Raw genomic sequence first — 16236 nt, 5'->3', positions numbered from 1 at the left:
AAAAAAAAAAAAAGTCTGAACACAGATCTAGCAGTGTTTTCACTGAGCCTTGGGAAGTGAAAAGCCATGGCACAAGAGAGGGTGGACTGGGGGAGGAGGGATGGGGGACAAGCTACAGAGTGTCCAAGTCAGGGAGCCTTCTTGGGTGAGAGAAAAACAGCTGTGCCCATGCCTTCAGGCCCCTGGCTCCCTCTCCAGGACTCAATAGATTGATTCTGGGACACTTTGGCCTCCCACACCTTGGAATCCCTGTCAATGTTTGTTTATTTGTTGTTTGTTTGTTGTTTTTGGTTCTCATTTCTCTGTGTAGCCCTAGCTGTGCTAGAACCCTCTATGTACTCCAGGCTGGCCTTGAACTTACAGAGATCCACCTGACATGCCTATAATCCCAGCTGTAGAGAGTCAAAGGCAAGAGGATGACTATGAGTTCTAGCAAAGTCCATATGAACCAAAGCTACATGAAACCACAGTAAAAAACAAACAAAAACAAAAACAAGGGCTGGAGAGATGGCTCAGTGGTTAAGAGCACTGACTGCTCTTCTGGAGGACCTGAGTTCAATTCCCAGCAACCACATGGTGGCTCATTGTTGGGAGTGATGCCCTTGAAGCCCTCCATCATTGATGTTATTATTATGGTTAGAATTAAGGATGACTGGGTTCATGGAAAATCCTCAGCCAACTGCAGAAGACTAATACAAATCTGGTGGTCAAAATAATAATCATATGATAAAGATACCCAATGTGATGACCTGTAACCTTTCTGAAAAACCAAAATCCTGCTGACTAATAGATATGACAAACCTGTAACTTTTCTGACAACCTGTCAACATCAGCCTACTCCCTGACCACACGAATATTGTGTCCTTGGCCTGCATAAATGTTTCTTATTTCCCCCCTCCCTCTGTTACCCATGTTATGGTATAAATTCAGCCTTGGGGAAAAATAAAATTGTCGCCTTGATCAGACTCTTGTCTTGGCGTCCTTCTTCGCGTCCCTTGTGCCCCATTCTCTTCCAGGTACCCTCAGACCCGTTGCTTACAGCTCACAACCATCTGTCAAGGGGATCTGGTGCCCTCTTCTGGTGTGTCTGAAGATAGCTACAGTGTACTCATATACATGAAATAAATAACTCTTTAAAAAAGAAAACAAACTGAGCAAGCCATTATGAGCAAGCCAGTAAGCAGTACCTCTGTGTCTCCAGGTTCCTGCCCTCTGTGCCCATCTTGATTTCCTGTACTGATGAACAGTGATATAGAAGTGTAAGTCAAATGCATCCTTTCCTCCAAGCAATAGTAGCCCTGAACTAAGACGCCGGGTAAAGCAGGCTGGCTTCAGGTTCATAGAGCTCATCCTGTTTCTGCCTCTGGGTGCTGGGTTAAAGTCGTGTGACACCACATCCATCTTTCTCTCATCTTATGAGTACATTTATTTGCATTCCCTCCAGGCCATTTCTAAATGCTGCTGTACCCTCTTGAACTTTTACTAATTCATAAACTCGTGTACACACACATACGTAGATGTATTGTGTGCTGTGTGATATGAGTTAATATTAGTAATAAAAGAACATGGTCAGGCTACCAAGGTAGGCAGGATCATCTAGAAGCTGCTATCACTGAAACCGCTGAACTGTGTGAATTTATTGCTATTCAGTCAATTGTGACCTTATTGAAAGACATAAACATGGGACTGGAGAGATGGCTCAGCAGTTAAGAGTACTGGCTGCTCTTCCAGGACCTGGGTTCAATTTCCAGCACCCACACGCCAGCTCACAAGTCTCTGTAGCTGCAGTTTCAGGGGATCTGTTACCCTCACACAGACATACACGCGGGCAAAACACCAATGCACATAAAACAAATTTTAAAATGTATTTTATTTTATGTATATGAGTGCTCCATCTGCATATATACCTGCATGGCAAAAAACAGCATCCAATCTCATTATAGATGGTTGTGAGCCATCATGTGGTTGCTAGAAATTGAAGTCAGGACATCTAGAAGACTGACCAGTACTCTTAACCGCTGAGCCATCTCTCTAGCCCCAAATAAAACCATTTTTTAAAAAAGAATGACACAAACATTTTTATCTGTGTTTATATCATTGTTAGCCTCCAGGTGGTGGCTCTGTACTTGGGGGTTTATAGCCTGTCACCAGCCCCAGCTTCCTGAGAATAGATACAATGAAATCAGCCCTTCCTGTTTCTGCCCTCCCACCCCCTTTCCTTGCCTGTTGCCCTGTCTGCCCACCATGATGGACTGCATCCCTCAGGAACTATAAACCAAAATAAACTCTTCCTCCCTCAGCAACAGAGCAGGAGCCCACACATCGTCCAGAGTGTTGAGAAAGAAGAAAACAAGGTTCCATTCTCCTGACAGTGCTAAGGCCTTATGACATCAGGAGAGGTTCTTCTAAAAGCTCTGAAGCATCGTTCATTGTGAGAAGGCTGTGATATGGAGGAAGTCAAGGCCTGTGCCGTTGTCTCCAGCCCAGAAACCCAACAAAATGAAGCTGAGATAAAATGAGGCTTCACACAGCAGAGCCTTGTGAGGTAAGATAGTGGCTGAGGGCTGAGGTTCCCTAGGCAGATGGTAACCAGAGCTATGGTGTAGGAGCTATCTATCATCCTGGCCAGCCTTGTGGAACATGCCTTTCATCTCAGTGTGGGAAGCAGACAGAGTCAGGAGCTAGATAGCTGTGAGTTTGAGGCTAGCCTGGTTCTACATATTGAGTTCCAGGGCAGGCAGGGATATATAGACAGATCATGGCTCAAGAAGAAGAGGAGGAAGAGGAGGAAGAGGAGGAGGAGGAAGAGGAGGAGGAAGAAGAGGAAGAGGAGGAAGAGGAGGAGGAGGAGGAAGAGGAGGAAGAGAAGAAGGTCACTTTCCCCCATGACAACAGTGTGTGGTAGCAGCCACATGCCACCTTTGTTGTTGTTTTGAGTCAGAGTGCTGTCCTGAAATTCACTATGTCGAAGACTAGGCTGGCTTCAAGCTCACAGAGATCTGCTTCTATCTCCCTAGTGCTGGGCTTAAAGGAGTGCACCATAACACCTAGTTCCACATGTCATCTTGCTGACCAGCATCTCAAGCCGTGTGTCTGGGCATCTAAGGACACAATCAGGCTCCATGAGACAGTAAGGGGCAGACACATGTATCAAAGTATGTGACAGACACAATTAGTGAACCTTAGAATCTTGGACCCATGGAAAAAGTATTCTGACCTCATCCAAGCCAATTTTTTTTTCTTTTTTTTGGAGCTGGAGACCAAACCCAGGGCCTTGTGCTTGCTAGACAAGCGCTCTACCACTGAGCTAAATCCCCAACCTCGCCAAATTTTATAATATGAAGTACCTGAGATTTGAAACACACAAAACCAGGGGTTGGGGATTTAGCTCAGTGGTAGAGCGCTTGCCTAGCAAGCGCAAGGCCCTGGGTTCGGTCCCCAGCTCTGGAAAAAAAAAAAAGAAAAAAAAAAGAAGAAAAGAAACACACAAAACCTTCATTTTCTTTTATGCTGTCTGCAATATTTAAGTGTCTAAAGTATAAAGAACAGGGATGGGGGCAGGGAAGATGGCCCCACGGTTAAGAGCATTTCCTGTCCTTTGAAGAGGACTTGAGTTTAGTTCCCAGCCCCCACAGTAAATAGCTTACAATTACCTATTAACTCCAGCTCTCAGGGGTCTAACGCCCTCTTCTGGCCTCAACAGGCACTGCCCTCACATGCACATAACCCCACAAGATACACATATACTGAAAAATAAAATCTTAATATATATTAAAATAGCACAAAGTAACCATGAATATGCAGTCTGGCTTTGCCAGTTAACGACACTGGCCTGATCTGGACAGATCTTCCTCCTTCCCTCTTCCTTCCTTCCTTCCTTCCTTCCTTCCTTCATTTTTGAGACAGTCTCACTAGGTAGCACAGGTTGACTTTAAAACCACACTCAGCAATTTTTGTACCTCTGCCTCCTGGGTCCTGTGATCCTAAGGCCGACGTCAGAGCCCTGGGGGTGAGGCTCGGTGTGTCAGTGGGCTCCTTCTCCAGGTCTAACTTCCAACTGTGACCGAAGTAGCTAAATCCCACGAGGATGTCACCACAGCTGCCTCCGTGGAGGGATTCTGAGGGCTCTGGTTTTTTGGGTGTTGTGTTTGTTTGCTTGTTTGTTTTGAGACAGGGTTTCCTAGTGTAATCCAAGTCCGTTTCAAACTTGTTTTGTAACTGAATAGATGAGGCTTTGACTGGCCTCAAACTCTCTGCAATCCTCGTACCTCAGCCTCCCAAGGGCTGAGAAACCACACCCGGACTGAATTCTCAGACAGAGCACAGTCTTGTTGCCAAATTTGCCGGCCACACAGTGTTACTGTTTCTGGTCCGCTTGTCACCCACTGTGTACAAGGCAGACTGCTTTCCCAAAACCCTTAGAAAACTGGACAATCTCCAGCTGTCCTGAGAGTTCCCTCCAGGACCCGGACTTTGGTTCTAACAATTCTCCCATGCAGAAACATTCCAGAGAGAAGCAACCTAGGACTCCAACGGTGATTCCTTCCAGGGTAACAGAGCCCAGCGCCAGGGATGGCTATAGACTAGAGAGGATGCAGAGGAGGGGTGGGGAGCCAGAAACCTGGGGAATGGCAGGAGGACTCATGAGAGCTTGGTGTGGAGCTGTAAGATAGGGTCAGGGGCATGGTCAGGGGTAAGCCAGGGGTCAGGGGTCTTTAAGGATAGGAAAAGACATGGCCGTAGCAGAGCCTTATGGAGAAAGTGATGGTTGTGAAGAAAAAGGTTTGGGACAGGGCCCCAGGGGTTTGACTTTTTCTCTGCTTCTGAGGTTGTCAAAGAAAAGGGCAGTGACCAAGTTTATCCAGGGTCCATGACTAACGCAGCCCCTGAGCTGGGAAGATACACTTCAAGAGGAAAAAGGCTTCAATTGTGTACTGGTGTATGAGTAGGGGATGATGGGTGGGCTGTCCCTGGCCACCTGGAGGGAAAGTGGCCTCTGGCATCCGTCCTGTTCTCTAGGCTCAGGAAAGACTGTGCTCCTCTGCTGAGGTCCCTGTAAACCATTTCTGTGACCCTTTTTCCTGGGTGGGTAGGTGCAGCCAATAGGCTGTACTTCCAGGAAAAGACATGGCTCTTGGTGGGGCTTAGAGGGGACACATCCTCCATGGGGTAACTGAACCTCCCCACAACCAGCCAAGGATTCAGCTTTGTGGGAGAAACCCACATGGGGTCTACTGGAACACAACTTACACCCTCTCCAGAAAATACAAAAGTCTTTATTGATTATTTTCTATTTTAAAAAAATGCCCCCTGCTCTGAGGTGGGGGAACCTGTGGGCAAGAAGTACAAAGCTCCAGTCAAAAGTCGTTACACCGCATGACAGGGGCAGAGGGTGACCTGAGCAGTGGCATGCGGAAAATCTCGCTGATTTAGGCAGAGGTATATCCCTTAAACAGGAATGGGGGCTTGGAGGGTGACCCTTATCTCTTTGGAGGAAGTCCCAGGTGTCCCCAGGCTCTGAGGAGGAAAAGAAGGCCCTTTTGGCAGATGGGGGATCCCCAATCTGAGACGCAGTAAACTGAAACTGGGAGGCTGAAAGCCGAGTCTGAGGGCCGGGCTGGCCACCCTGGCTCCCTCACTGCTCCTCAGGACCATCACCACCCAGAGCCTGTTCATAGGGACAGGGCCTGCGGCAGGGGCCGGCTGGCTCTGCACCCAGGGGCCCTGCCTGTGGCGCTTCCTCCTCTGCGCAGTCCCCCTGACCCTGCTCGCCCTCTACGTCGCTCTCATCTGAGTTGTCCTCCTCCAGGTAGCGGTAGCCGCGGACTTTGTGCTGTGGCTTCGGAATGCGCGGCTGTCGGGGGACCAGTCCCTGCTGCAACTTGTTTTCCATCCACAGGTATGAAGTTGCTGCTGCTACCAGGGTCACCAGCAACACTGCCAGCTTGGCCTGGGAGCAAGGGAAAGGAGAGACACCACGCTCCTTCAGGGTCTTCCCCTCCCCCCTCCTGCCTCTCCCCTTCCCAGCCCCCTCACACGGGATTTCCCAGGCAGTCTCTGAAGACAAGACTCAAAACCCACACTGACTTTAAAGTCACATATCCCAGCAGGGCTCAGTTTCACAATGGAAGAGCGGCTTAATCCCTTTGTCTCAGAGAAAACATGAAGGTCAGAGAAAGTTTAAAAGCAGGCCTGGCTTCCTTGGACCACAGTGCAACTATTCCACGGCCCTAAACACAGGAGGACAGAGGTGTGCACAGAGGCACAGGCTATAATCCCACTTGAGAAGTGGAGAGGGAGGGGATTTAAGAGGTCAAGGCCGGTTGAGGCTATGTTTTGAGACTATGTGTGTGGGGTAAAATGTAGATACGGATACAGACAGAGTGATCGTCAAATCCACTACATTGAGGCCACAGGAAAGCCTTCCAGTGCTTTTCCTGTTTGTCTCCAGTGTTGGGGTGAGCCGTGTACGTGTTTTGTGTGTGCCAGGAAGGTGTTCACCCCAGAGCACACCTATTCCTCTTTACAGACAGTTTGACTGTAACCCACAGCCCAGAAAGAAACACACAAGTATGTTCATATTTGTACTCTGGTTCCTTGCTATTTCAATTCATTTCACTTCCTCCCTCATCCCCCAAAAATTGCACCAAGCTGGGCCTGTCAGTGCAGGCCTGTCATCCCAGCCCACAGCAGGCTGAGGTCAGTCTGGGCTAACTCTGAGATCCTGACCCAATGATACAGGAAAATGCAACAAAAACACGAGACAGGGACCTGCTAAAATGACATGCCTGGGAAGGGAACAGACCAGGAGCTTAAGGTATGCTTGATAAGCAGCAAGGAAGGCCCTGGCTCCCATCTCCAGCACAGGCAATAACAAACCAAAAGTTAGACAGTGGTAGCACATTTTACCCCAGCACTCAGGAGGCAGAGGCAGGGGAATCTCTGTGAGTTCCAAGCCAACCAGGTCTACAAAGGGAATTCCAGACCATCCAGGGATACTGGGACCTTAGCTTAAAAACAAAACAAAACAAGCCCAGTGTAATGCTGCATACCTTTAATCCCAGCACTTGGGAGGCAAAGGCAGGTGGATCTCTGTGAGTTTGAGGCCAATCTGGTCTACAGAGTTCCAGGACAGCCAAAGCTATATTGTTAAGACTTAGTGATAAAAATAAAAAAAAAAAATTAAAGAAAAGAAAAATAATAATTTTCTTCAAAAACAAAAAACCAAAATCAAAACAAAACAACATAAAAACATAGAGGAACTCATTCCTATAGGAGCTGAAATTAGAGCCCCTGGGTGTCCAGAAGTCCAGAAGCTGGTGAGCAAGTGATCTGACCACCCACAGTTCAGCTGGGTGTAGCCCACCAAGGCTAGCAGGTATAGCAGTAAGGGGCGTGTTCGGTTGGGTATATTCCATGGGCTAAGGAGTCCTTGGTTCAATGCCTGGCCTTTAGAAAGTAGTGCACTTCAGGAGGCTGTGAAAGCAGGGTCTGTCTCCCAGTAAGGCATGGACGCCCAAACTCCACCCATCCTCACCTTCATGGGCAAGCTGGAGCCCAGGTACACAACGAAGATGGCCACGGCCTGCCACCAGTGATAGATGGTGAAGATGAAGTCCTGCCTCTCTTTGTCTTCATATAGGATGCCCAGGAGTGCTGCAGGGAAAAGGGACAAGGCAGGTAAGGAACCCTGTACCAGTTCCATCTCAGTTCCTGAGATTGAGCCAGGAGTACCAACAAGAGCTGTGCGCTGGTCCTTGCCTGACCCCTACTGGAGACTTTGGTTACTACACTGTCAAGATGAGCCCAGAGGTGCGCCAGAGCCTCCACGGAGTCCTGCTTTTGATCCATCACCCAGTGTGCCAAGAGCTCAGTTGCTGTTTCTCTACCTTGCCAGGGACTCAGAAAGAGAAAAGCCTATGGCATATGGCTTAGGCAGGAAATAATAGGTGGGATATCTGCGAGGCAGAAAGAATTCTGGGATAGAGCCACGCCTGAGAGATCAGCTTGGGAAGATGTGAGGCACAGGACACAGTACCTGAGCGCAGGCCAGCCACATGGCAGAGTGCAGGTTATAATGAAGGGGATACTTCAGTTATGGTCTAACTATAGTTATATAGTTAACTAAAATATAGGTGTTTTAGTTATGATCAGAGTAGAGCCTAGCTATACAGCCAAGGTATTTGTAAATATATCTTGAGTCTGAGTCTTATTTCTGAGAGCATGGGGCTGGGAGGTAGAACCAGAGTCTAATTTCTTTCTTTTTTCCCCCCATTTTTAAAAAGAATTGTTTATTTTGTTATTTATGTGAGCACACTGTAGCTGTCTTCAGGCACACCAGAAGAGGGCATCGGATCCCTGTTACAGATGGCTGTGAGCCACCATGTGGTTGCTGGGACTTGAACTCAGTCAGTGCTCTTAACTGCTGAGCCATCTCTCCAGCCCAGGCCTAATTTCTATACATCTCAGTAATTAGCTTTTCACGAGTTAAGCCTGGGGCGGAGCAGGCAGGGCTGGTTTCCTGAGGGATCACCTCAAGGTGGTAGAGAAACAGCAAGTGGAACTGAGACTCCAGAGCTCAGACGGGCAAAGGTAAAGGTTCAAAGGTCACGCAAAGGGCGATTTAAGGAAAACTACTTAAATCTCCAAAGCTGGCCCAATTTTTTAAAAAAGAGCTCACACAGGTTGTCTGTTGGGTCAGAGGCTCTGAAGTAAGAAGATTGCATAGGCCTGGCTGACTGTGGCTGCTACTTGCTAAGCTTTGTCCGGCTCAGGATGTGAACAGCCCGGCATGTGGCTTGGGGGCAGTGGGGTGTACAGCGTCAGACCATGAGAATCAGTGCCAGTAAGGACAACCTAAGACTGTACTCATGTAGTCTGTCACTTATACATGCCTGTCTCCCACATACCCAGATAGCCCCATGCAGCTGAAGCCTAGCCCGCCATAGCTTCTTTTCCCAGGGTCTCAGTCCAGCAGCTCAGATTTGGGCATGGATTCCGAGGCTGGGCGAGCTAGGTTTGGGCTGGACCTGGATCCTCATTACAAACAAACCCATCCAGATATGGAAGCACACACCCTTAGTTCCAGAGCTGGAGAGACTGAAGCAGGCTGACCTCTGTGACTTTGAGGCCAGCCTGGTCTATATAGAAAGGCCATGTCAAAAAGAAAAGGAAAAGAAAGAAGAAGAGGGGGTTGGGGATTTAGTTCAGTGGTGGAGCGCAAGGCCCTGGGTTCGGTCCCCAGCTCCGAAAAAAAAAAAGAAAAAAAAAAGAAAAGAAAGAAGAAGAAAGAGAAAAGGAAGAGCCATTGAGATGGCTTTGTGGGTAAAAGGCACCTGTCACCAAGCCTAGCCTTCCTGGGTTCAATCCCTAGGACTCGTGTGGTAAGGGGAGAGAATGGACTTCCACAGACTGTCCTCTGGACTCCATGTTCATGCCATGACACCTGTGCTCCCACACTCACACACAGATGCATTATAAATAAATAACATTATTAATTTTTAAGTCTTGGGAGGAAGAGGCAGGCAGGTATCTGAGTTTGAGGCTAGCCTGGTCTACAGAGCTTGTTCTAGGACATCAGGGCTGCTACACAGAAACCCTGTCTCAAAAAAGAAAAAAAAATAATTAAAGAGAAAAAAGGAGGGCTGGAGAGATGGCTCAGTGGTTAAGAGCACTGACTGCTCTTCCAGAGGTCCTGAGTTCAAATCCCAACAACCACATGGTGGCTCACAACCATCTGTAATGAAATCTGATGCCCTCTTCTGGTGTGTCTGAAGACAGCTACAGTGTACAGTGTATCTATTTATAGATAGATAAATAAATCTTTTTTTAAAAAAGAAAGAAAGAAGAAAGAAAGAAAGAAAGAAAGAAAGAAAGAAAGAAAGAAAGAAAGAAAGAAAATGAAGTGAACAGTAGCCTAGGCTGTAATTCCAGCACTCAGGGATCAAACTATTGTTTAAATCCAGCCTGAGCTACATGGTGAGTTCAAGCCAGCCTGGGCTACATTTTAAGGCTTTGTCTCAAAACATATAATTGAAGAAGGAAAAGACTGAACAAGGTGGTGTATACCTTTAATTCCAGCACTAGGGAGGTAGAAACATGTGGGTCTCTATGGGTTCAAGGCCAGTCTGGGATCTATATGGTGAATGCCAGGCCAGCAGAGGCTACAGAGTGAGACCCAGAGAAATAGAAACAGAAAAGAAAGAGTCCAGTTCTGCATCTCCGCCCTGGAGTATGGACAAGCTCCTGCACCCTTTCCCTCCCGGAGCCTGCTTCCTATGGCATGGAAATTACGCCCACATACCCGAGTGCTGGTGCTTGTTTCTATATACTCTCTCCAGGTCTCTTCCCTGAGCCTGTACTCGCCCTGTCTGTCCACAAGATTTCACATGTATACCGCTCAGCGTAATGCCCACCTGCCGCAGCATGGGACTCCTACATCCTTCAAGAGTATCCAAGGGACTTCCCCAAACATCTCTACAGTATTCACGGAACTCTTTCCACCCCCGACTATGCCACACGATCTCTACCCGCCTCGACTACGTCCACAGAACCGCAGAGAAGATCTCCGGTGTCCCTTGTAACCCACAGGATGTTAACAGTTCGGAACCCCCTAGAGGTGACCACAGCCTGCCTCTCTCTCTCCCACCTCAGACATGCCAGTTCCTAAGGCAGTACTCACTGCTAAGTCCGGTCTTGTTGAGGGCACTGCCCACACCCCAGAGAGCAGCCACGAAGTAAAAGATCCAACTGTGCTGGAGGACCCGAGGTGCTGGAGCCCAGAAAAAGAGGCTAAGGGTGAGCAGCAGGTGCAGTCCTGCCCCAGCCACGAGGGGCACAGAGCGAGGGAGCCACAGTCCCAGCAGCCCCAGGACCGAGGCAGCTGAGGCACCCAGGCTGTAAGCTATGAGCAGGTACGCAAGCCGCTCCAGCCCCATGGAGCACACGCCGTAGCCCTAAGGAGGAGAGCAAGAGAAGCTAGTTGGTCCTGAGCCTTTCCCACACCAGATAGCACTTTAGTTCACACCCTGCCCTCCCTGGATCTCTTGGTGCTAACTCTCTCTAAGGCTGTAAGAAAGGGTGAAAGCATCTCCATTCTAACTACAGAAGTGGAAAAATGACTTGTTCAGGGTAAAAGGCGATGGGGATGAGAGAGGGAAGAGAAAGAGGGAGGGACTAACTCGGGATATACTTGTACATATTTGTACGTGTATATGCTGTGCATCTGAAATTCAAGGATAGCCAGACGTCTCGTCTGTTCTTACCAGGGTGAAACCAGTGCAGGCAAAGAGCACCTCAAAGCCACTGTAGATAAAGAAGGGCACCAGATGGCGTAAGCGAAAGTCACGCACGTGTTTGAAGGGCAGCTGGAAGATGTTACCCCAGCCCACGCTGCGCAGGTCGATCTCTTCCGTGGGCCGGTAAGCGGCTCCACACAGGCCTAGAACCTGCAGAAAGGAGCTGTGAAGGGACCATCAGCCAGGCTTCCCGCCCTGGACACACCCACCGGTCTCAGCTCGAGACTCCGCCCTAGACACGCCCACAGATCTACACAGGGCAGCACTGGGAAGGCAGAGGCAAGAAGATTTCAATGAGTTCTGGGCTGTCTTGGTCTATATATTGAGTTCCAGGATACATTCTTAGGCTCCTGGCCTGCAACCCCGACCTGCCCACATACAAGGCTTGCAGGGAAAGAACCTCTTGCTCCCACCACCTCCTCTCACCAGCAGCATGGCCAAGAAGGCCACCGCCATGAGCACGCTCTCTACAACAATAAGATTTCTGCTGCGCGGCAGCGTCCGAAGAACCGTCTTGTTGAAGCCATTCAGGATGCCATAGCTCTTAGTGCCTGCGGAAGGTGGGTGGAGACACACAGTTAGGCTATACTGCAGCCAGGCCACAGTGAAGGTGGGGTGTAGGGGCAGGAAAGGATTCTTCCGGCAATCTCCTTTTTGGAGTGGCAGCTTGTGAAGGGGGCACCATCCACTTCCCCCTCTATGCATGCAGCCCTGAAAGCTGAAAGGGTGGGCCTGGTGTCTGCTGGGTGGCTGAGTGTGAACGGGAAGCAAGCTTTGGAGGTCCTGCCCCTCCCCTGGACTGACCGCAGCTCTTCACGTTGAACAGTGTGTGGTTCAGGTCATACAGGTAGTGGTTGAGGAAGTAAACCATGGGCAGCTGGGCACAGGCGAAGCTCAACTGTGGGTGGGAGGGGAGGTGGGGGTCAGAGCCCAGGAACGGAACCAGATAGGAAGTGAGGTCTAGGGAGGCGTTCGGACATGGCCTCTTTTGGAGACTGCCCTGTAGTGGCGATGGGGTGCCCAAGGCAGGAGAACTTCCTCCTGAACACTGGGCAGGGAAGAGGTCTCCATCACTAGAGGCAAGAGAGCAGGGTGTGGCTCAGGAGGGCTGAGAAGACGGTGGAATGGCCTGTATTATGTGGAATCTAGACTAGCCTCCTGTCCTCCCCTCCCCCTCCCCCGGGGCTTCCTGTAGCACTCACGTGGAAGAAACTATAGAAGATGGCCTGGAAAACCAGGAGATAGGGGGCGTGGGAGCCTCGTGGTGGGCGCTGCTGAGGCCCCTGCTCGTCTTGCTCCTTGTAGTGGGAATATTCGTAGTACTTCTGGGACATCCTGGAACGCAGAGGGTGAGGGCTTTCCCCAGCCTGCCCTCTGCCACACCTCTTCCTCCTACAACTACAGCTATAGGCTAGCCAGCTTCAGAGGGGAAACTGAGGCCCAGTGGAGTAAAATGCTTGCCTAGGGTCCCCTAGCCTAAGATGGCAAAGAAATAAATATTCAACCATGTCTCCAGCCTCTGTTTCAGTGCCACCAGGCTTACCTGGTGATATAGTTGCCCATGGAGGCCCAGAGGGGCACAATGGCCATGCCCAGAGCCACAGCAGAGGGTACCAGCGTGTAGTAGCGTTCCCAGTAGTTGGTAGAGACGAAGAGGGCATAGATGCCCACAGCTAAAAACATCATCCACTTGGTACCAAAAAACCTGTACAGAGGAAGGGACATTAGTACCTTAGGTCTAGGGATTGCTAGGGCCTCGGGTCCCAGTTCCTAAGGCTGTGGGAGGTCAGGGGAAGCCTGAGAACTGAGGGCTCAAGGATATAACCTCAGAGAGACTGACTGGCAGGGCAGCCTGTGCTCGTGGCTGAGATAACAGCACAGGCCATGTCGCAGGATTCTCACAGTCACTGTAAGGATATAAAACAAGAGGGCAGGCCCAGAAAGGTCACTCACTCAGTGGCCTGCTTGCTGCTCACACACCGGTTCCTGTGTTATGTCCCCAACCAGTGTGAAACCTACACTACATGCATCTGTAATCCCAGCCCTGGTTAAATGCTGATAGGCAGATCCCTGGAGTCCACTAGCCAGCCAGCCTAGCCTACGAGACAAGCCTTGAGTCCCTGTGAGAGACCCCGTCGCAAAGAAACCAAATAAGATGGACCTCTGGCCTACACACACACACACACACACACACACAGTAGGGGCTGGAGAGACAGCTCAGTGGTTAGGAACACTGAGCACTGGCTGTCCTTCCAAAGGTTCTAGTTCTGACTACCAGCATCAAATGATGGCTCTCAACTGGGTGTAACTGCCTTTTCGGGGGATCAAACACCTCTCCTGGCCTCTGGCGGTACCAAGCATACACAGGGTATAGGTAGACAAAACACTCATACACATAAAAACAACTATAAGATAAAAAATAATCTTTACCAAAATAATGTTGGAAGATCAAGAAAGACACTTGGCATTGACCTCTGGTCTCCACACGTCTGCACAGCCATGTGCACACATACACGCGTTTATATCACACTTCAACATTTCGTTAATCTTTATTTTCTACTTTAAGACAGAGTTTTACTGTGTAGCCTTGGCTGTCCTGGAGCTTGGTATGTAGACCAGGCTGAACTACTAGATTTCCACCTGCCTCATCTTTCATTACTGGGATAAATCCATGTGCTAGCATAGCTGGCTGAATATTTTATAATCCTTAAGAAAAGACCTGAGCTGGAGATATGGCTCAGTGGTTAAGAGCACTGACTGCTCTTCCAGAGATCCTGAGTTCAAATCCCAGCAACCACATGGATGGAATCTGATGCCCAACTCTTTTTTCTTTTCTCTTTTTTTTTTTTTTTTTTTTTTTTTTTTTCAGAGCTGGGGACCGAACCCAGGGCCTTGTGCTTGCTAGGCAAGCGCTCTACCACTGAGCTAAATCCCCAACCCCTGATGCCCAACTCATATACATTAAATAAATCTTTAGGGCTAGAGAAATGGCTCAGTGGTTAAGAGCACAGACTTCTCTTCCAGAGGTCCCGAGTTCAAATTCCAGCAACCACATGGTGGCTCACAACCATCTGTAATGGGATCTGATGCCCTCTTCTGATGTGTCTGAAGAAAAGAAAAGACCCACAGCCTGGGGTTATAACAGGTGCAGGTCCTCCATAGCACACAATGTCCTGGATTTAATCTCCAATACCACATAAAGTCGGGCATGATGCTATATACAGCCTGGGGAAGTTAAGTCAAGAGAAGAAAAAGTTCAAGGCCTCAAAAATCCCAAGTTAGCCATTCAGGAGTCTCATCAGACTGTGGGGAATTTCTGCAGTGGCCAGGAGGTTGGACCATGTACACCCTAGAGCTCCAGCCTGAGCAACCTGAGTCTCTGCAGCTAAGACCCTTTCTGTGAGCACTGCCTTTCAACACAGTCAGGGCTCACTGGGCTGAGAACCTGGCCTGTGCTGGGGACTTCAAGGCTGTAGTCCAGGAAGTCACTGTCTGGTAGGATGCCACCAAACCAGAACCCCCACGAAACCAAATGTGCAGATGGGCGTGTGTGTTGTGGGGTGGGGGGGAAACTCTTGGTGGTTCCTCTATAATTGGGATTTCCCCTTTTCCTTCTCACACTCCCAAACAAGCAAGGCCTCTCAGCAGTTGGTCCCCTCCCTTCAAAACACGAGGGCAGCCCACAAAGTCGGGGTGGGGGAAGGGAACAGCAGCTTGGCACCTGATGAGCACAGGTGTGTAGAGCAGGGCAGCGATGGGCGTCACGTTGATACCCATCAGCATCTTGCTATCGATGTCCGGCAGGCCCATGTTGCCATACTTCACCTCCCTGTAGGTCTCATCATAGTGCAGGATCAGTTGCATCTGCAGGAGGCCTGGAAATGGGACAGCGAGGAGCAGTTAATCAGCTGGCTCAGAGCATCCGAACAAGCTCATGGCAAGGCTGGCAGGAAAGGTCCTTGCGACCCTTTCCTATGCTCATCAGGACCAGGATAAGGAAGACAAATTCCCATTCTCATCCACCCGCACTTAGTCTCCGGCTGGGTTGTGGGCACACTGGCTCGTTGCACCCCCTCCCAGTCCCAAGCTCACGCCAGGGCAACAGCAGCTCTGACCCGGGAAGTGAAAGGGGAAGGAGGCCAGCTGGCCGCAAGGTTTCTCTTTCCAAGCTCGGGTGTGGAGGGGGAGGAGTAGCAGAGGGATAGCAGGGTTCGGGAGTCTGCCCTACCCAGGTAGACGCCGTAAGTGAGCGTGCCACCCGTGCTGGCCGCCAGCACGTTCTTGACCACTCCGAGACGCTTGCGTCGGTAGTAGCGACGCTCCTCCTCCTCCTCATTGTAGTTGGGGTACGCGCCCACGAGTTCGTCCAGCTGTGGGCCAATCGCTAATCACACAAGGGCTCCCCGGTCGGACTCCTGACCCTAGCCCGCATTCCAGGAGTCCCCATCCCAGGGCCCCCGCACCCCACTCGGGGTGTCAGTTCACAATTCTGGGGTCCCTGTCCCTCTGACCCAGAGACCTGGCCTCCTCTAAATCCATGCTCCCCACTCCGGGCTCCAGTTTTCCACTCAGAGCACCATCCCCTATTCCGGAGTGTGTCCCTACTCTGAGACCCTGGTCCCCTGTATGGGGCCCCGCCCCTCATCCTAGGGTACCGGGGCCCCCATCTCAGGGTCCTTCCCCTCCTGGTGCCTCGCAGGGCAGTCGGCCCGTTCTCCCATTGTTTCCCGCTCTGCTCACGGGAGCCTCTGGCCCATCATGAACTCCGAGCCGGTCTTCATCCCCTTGAGGACCCGCGACACCGGCCACAGGGTAAAGCGGAGGCTCCACCTCCATGACCAGATCCAGACCAAGGGCTTGCTGTTCTGGGCACCACCAGCAGGTTGGGACTTCCTTCATCAGAGACCGCCCTGTCCAGTCGGCCCCACCCCGTGTACCG

At 50.2% G+C, this 16236-nt stretch overlaps 2 protein-coding genes across 4 annotated transcripts in view; one reads left to right on the top strand and one right to left on the bottom strand.

Annotated features, from left to right (window-relative positions):
- Window positions 1-5256: 5256 nt before the first annotated feature.
- Window positions 5257-16197, bottom strand: Unc93b1 (unc-93 homolog B1, TLR signaling regulator). Of its 3 annotated transcripts, none has more exons than NM_001403514.1 (11): window positions 16038-16160; window positions 15526-15667; window positions 15019-15172; window positions 12841-13002; window positions 12500-12632; window positions 12102-12195; window positions 11724-11848; window positions 11265-11447; window positions 10682-10955; window positions 7538-7656; window positions 5257-5950 (listed from the first exon to the last, which is right to left on the bottom strand). In NM_001403514.1, exons 1-11 carry the CDS (start codon window positions 16131-16133, stop codon window positions 5636-5638), a joined length of 1797 nt encoding a protein of 598 aa, NP_001390443.1. In that variant the 5' UTR covers window positions 16134-16160; the 3' UTR covers window positions 5257-5635. The 3 variants fall into 3 exon arrangements, with proteins under 3 accessions (NP_001390443.1, XP_038939613.1, XP_017444924.1); XM_039083685.1 differs by lacking the exon at window positions 16038-16160 and adding an exon at window positions 15953-16033; XM_017589435.2 differs by lacking the exons at window positions 5257-5950; window positions 10682-10955 and having other exon boundaries at window positions 7540-7656; window positions 16038-16197.
- Window positions 7648-16236, top strand: part of Aldh3b1 (aldehyde dehydrogenase 3 family, member B1) — a 30644-nt gene continuing 22055 nt past the window's right edge. The window contains exon 1 of the mRNA XM_063264278.1: window positions 7648-7680. The gene's annotated coding sequence lies outside the window, so the exon portion shown is untranslated. The remainder of the gene's footprint in view (window positions 7681-16236) is intronic.

This window comes from Rattus norvegicus, chromosome 1 (genome assembly GCF_036323735.1).
Source record: "Rattus norvegicus strain BN/NHsdMcwi chromosome 1, GRCr8, whole genome shotgun sequence".
Lineage (NCBI taxonomy): Eukaryota > Metazoa > Chordata > Mammalia > Rodentia > Muridae > Rattus > Rattus norvegicus.
This window is presented reverse-complemented; position numbering and strand designations above follow the sequence as displayed.

Excerpts from the sequence above, each read along its gene's own strand:
- Unc93b1 (NM_001403514.1), bottom strand. The coding sequence starts at position 16,133 with ATGGAGGTGGAGCCTCCGCTTTACCCTGTGGCCGGTGTCGCGGGTCCT. Across the intron at positions 12,196-12,499 it reads TCTTCTATAGTTTCTTCCAC|TTGAGCTTCGCCTGTGCCCA; the intron begins GTGAGTGCTACA and ends TCCCACCCACAG. Across the intron at positions 11,849-12,101 it reads GTTCAACGTGAAGAGCTGCG|GCACTAAGAGCTATGGCATC; the intron begins GTCAGTCCAGGG and ends CACCTTCCGCAG.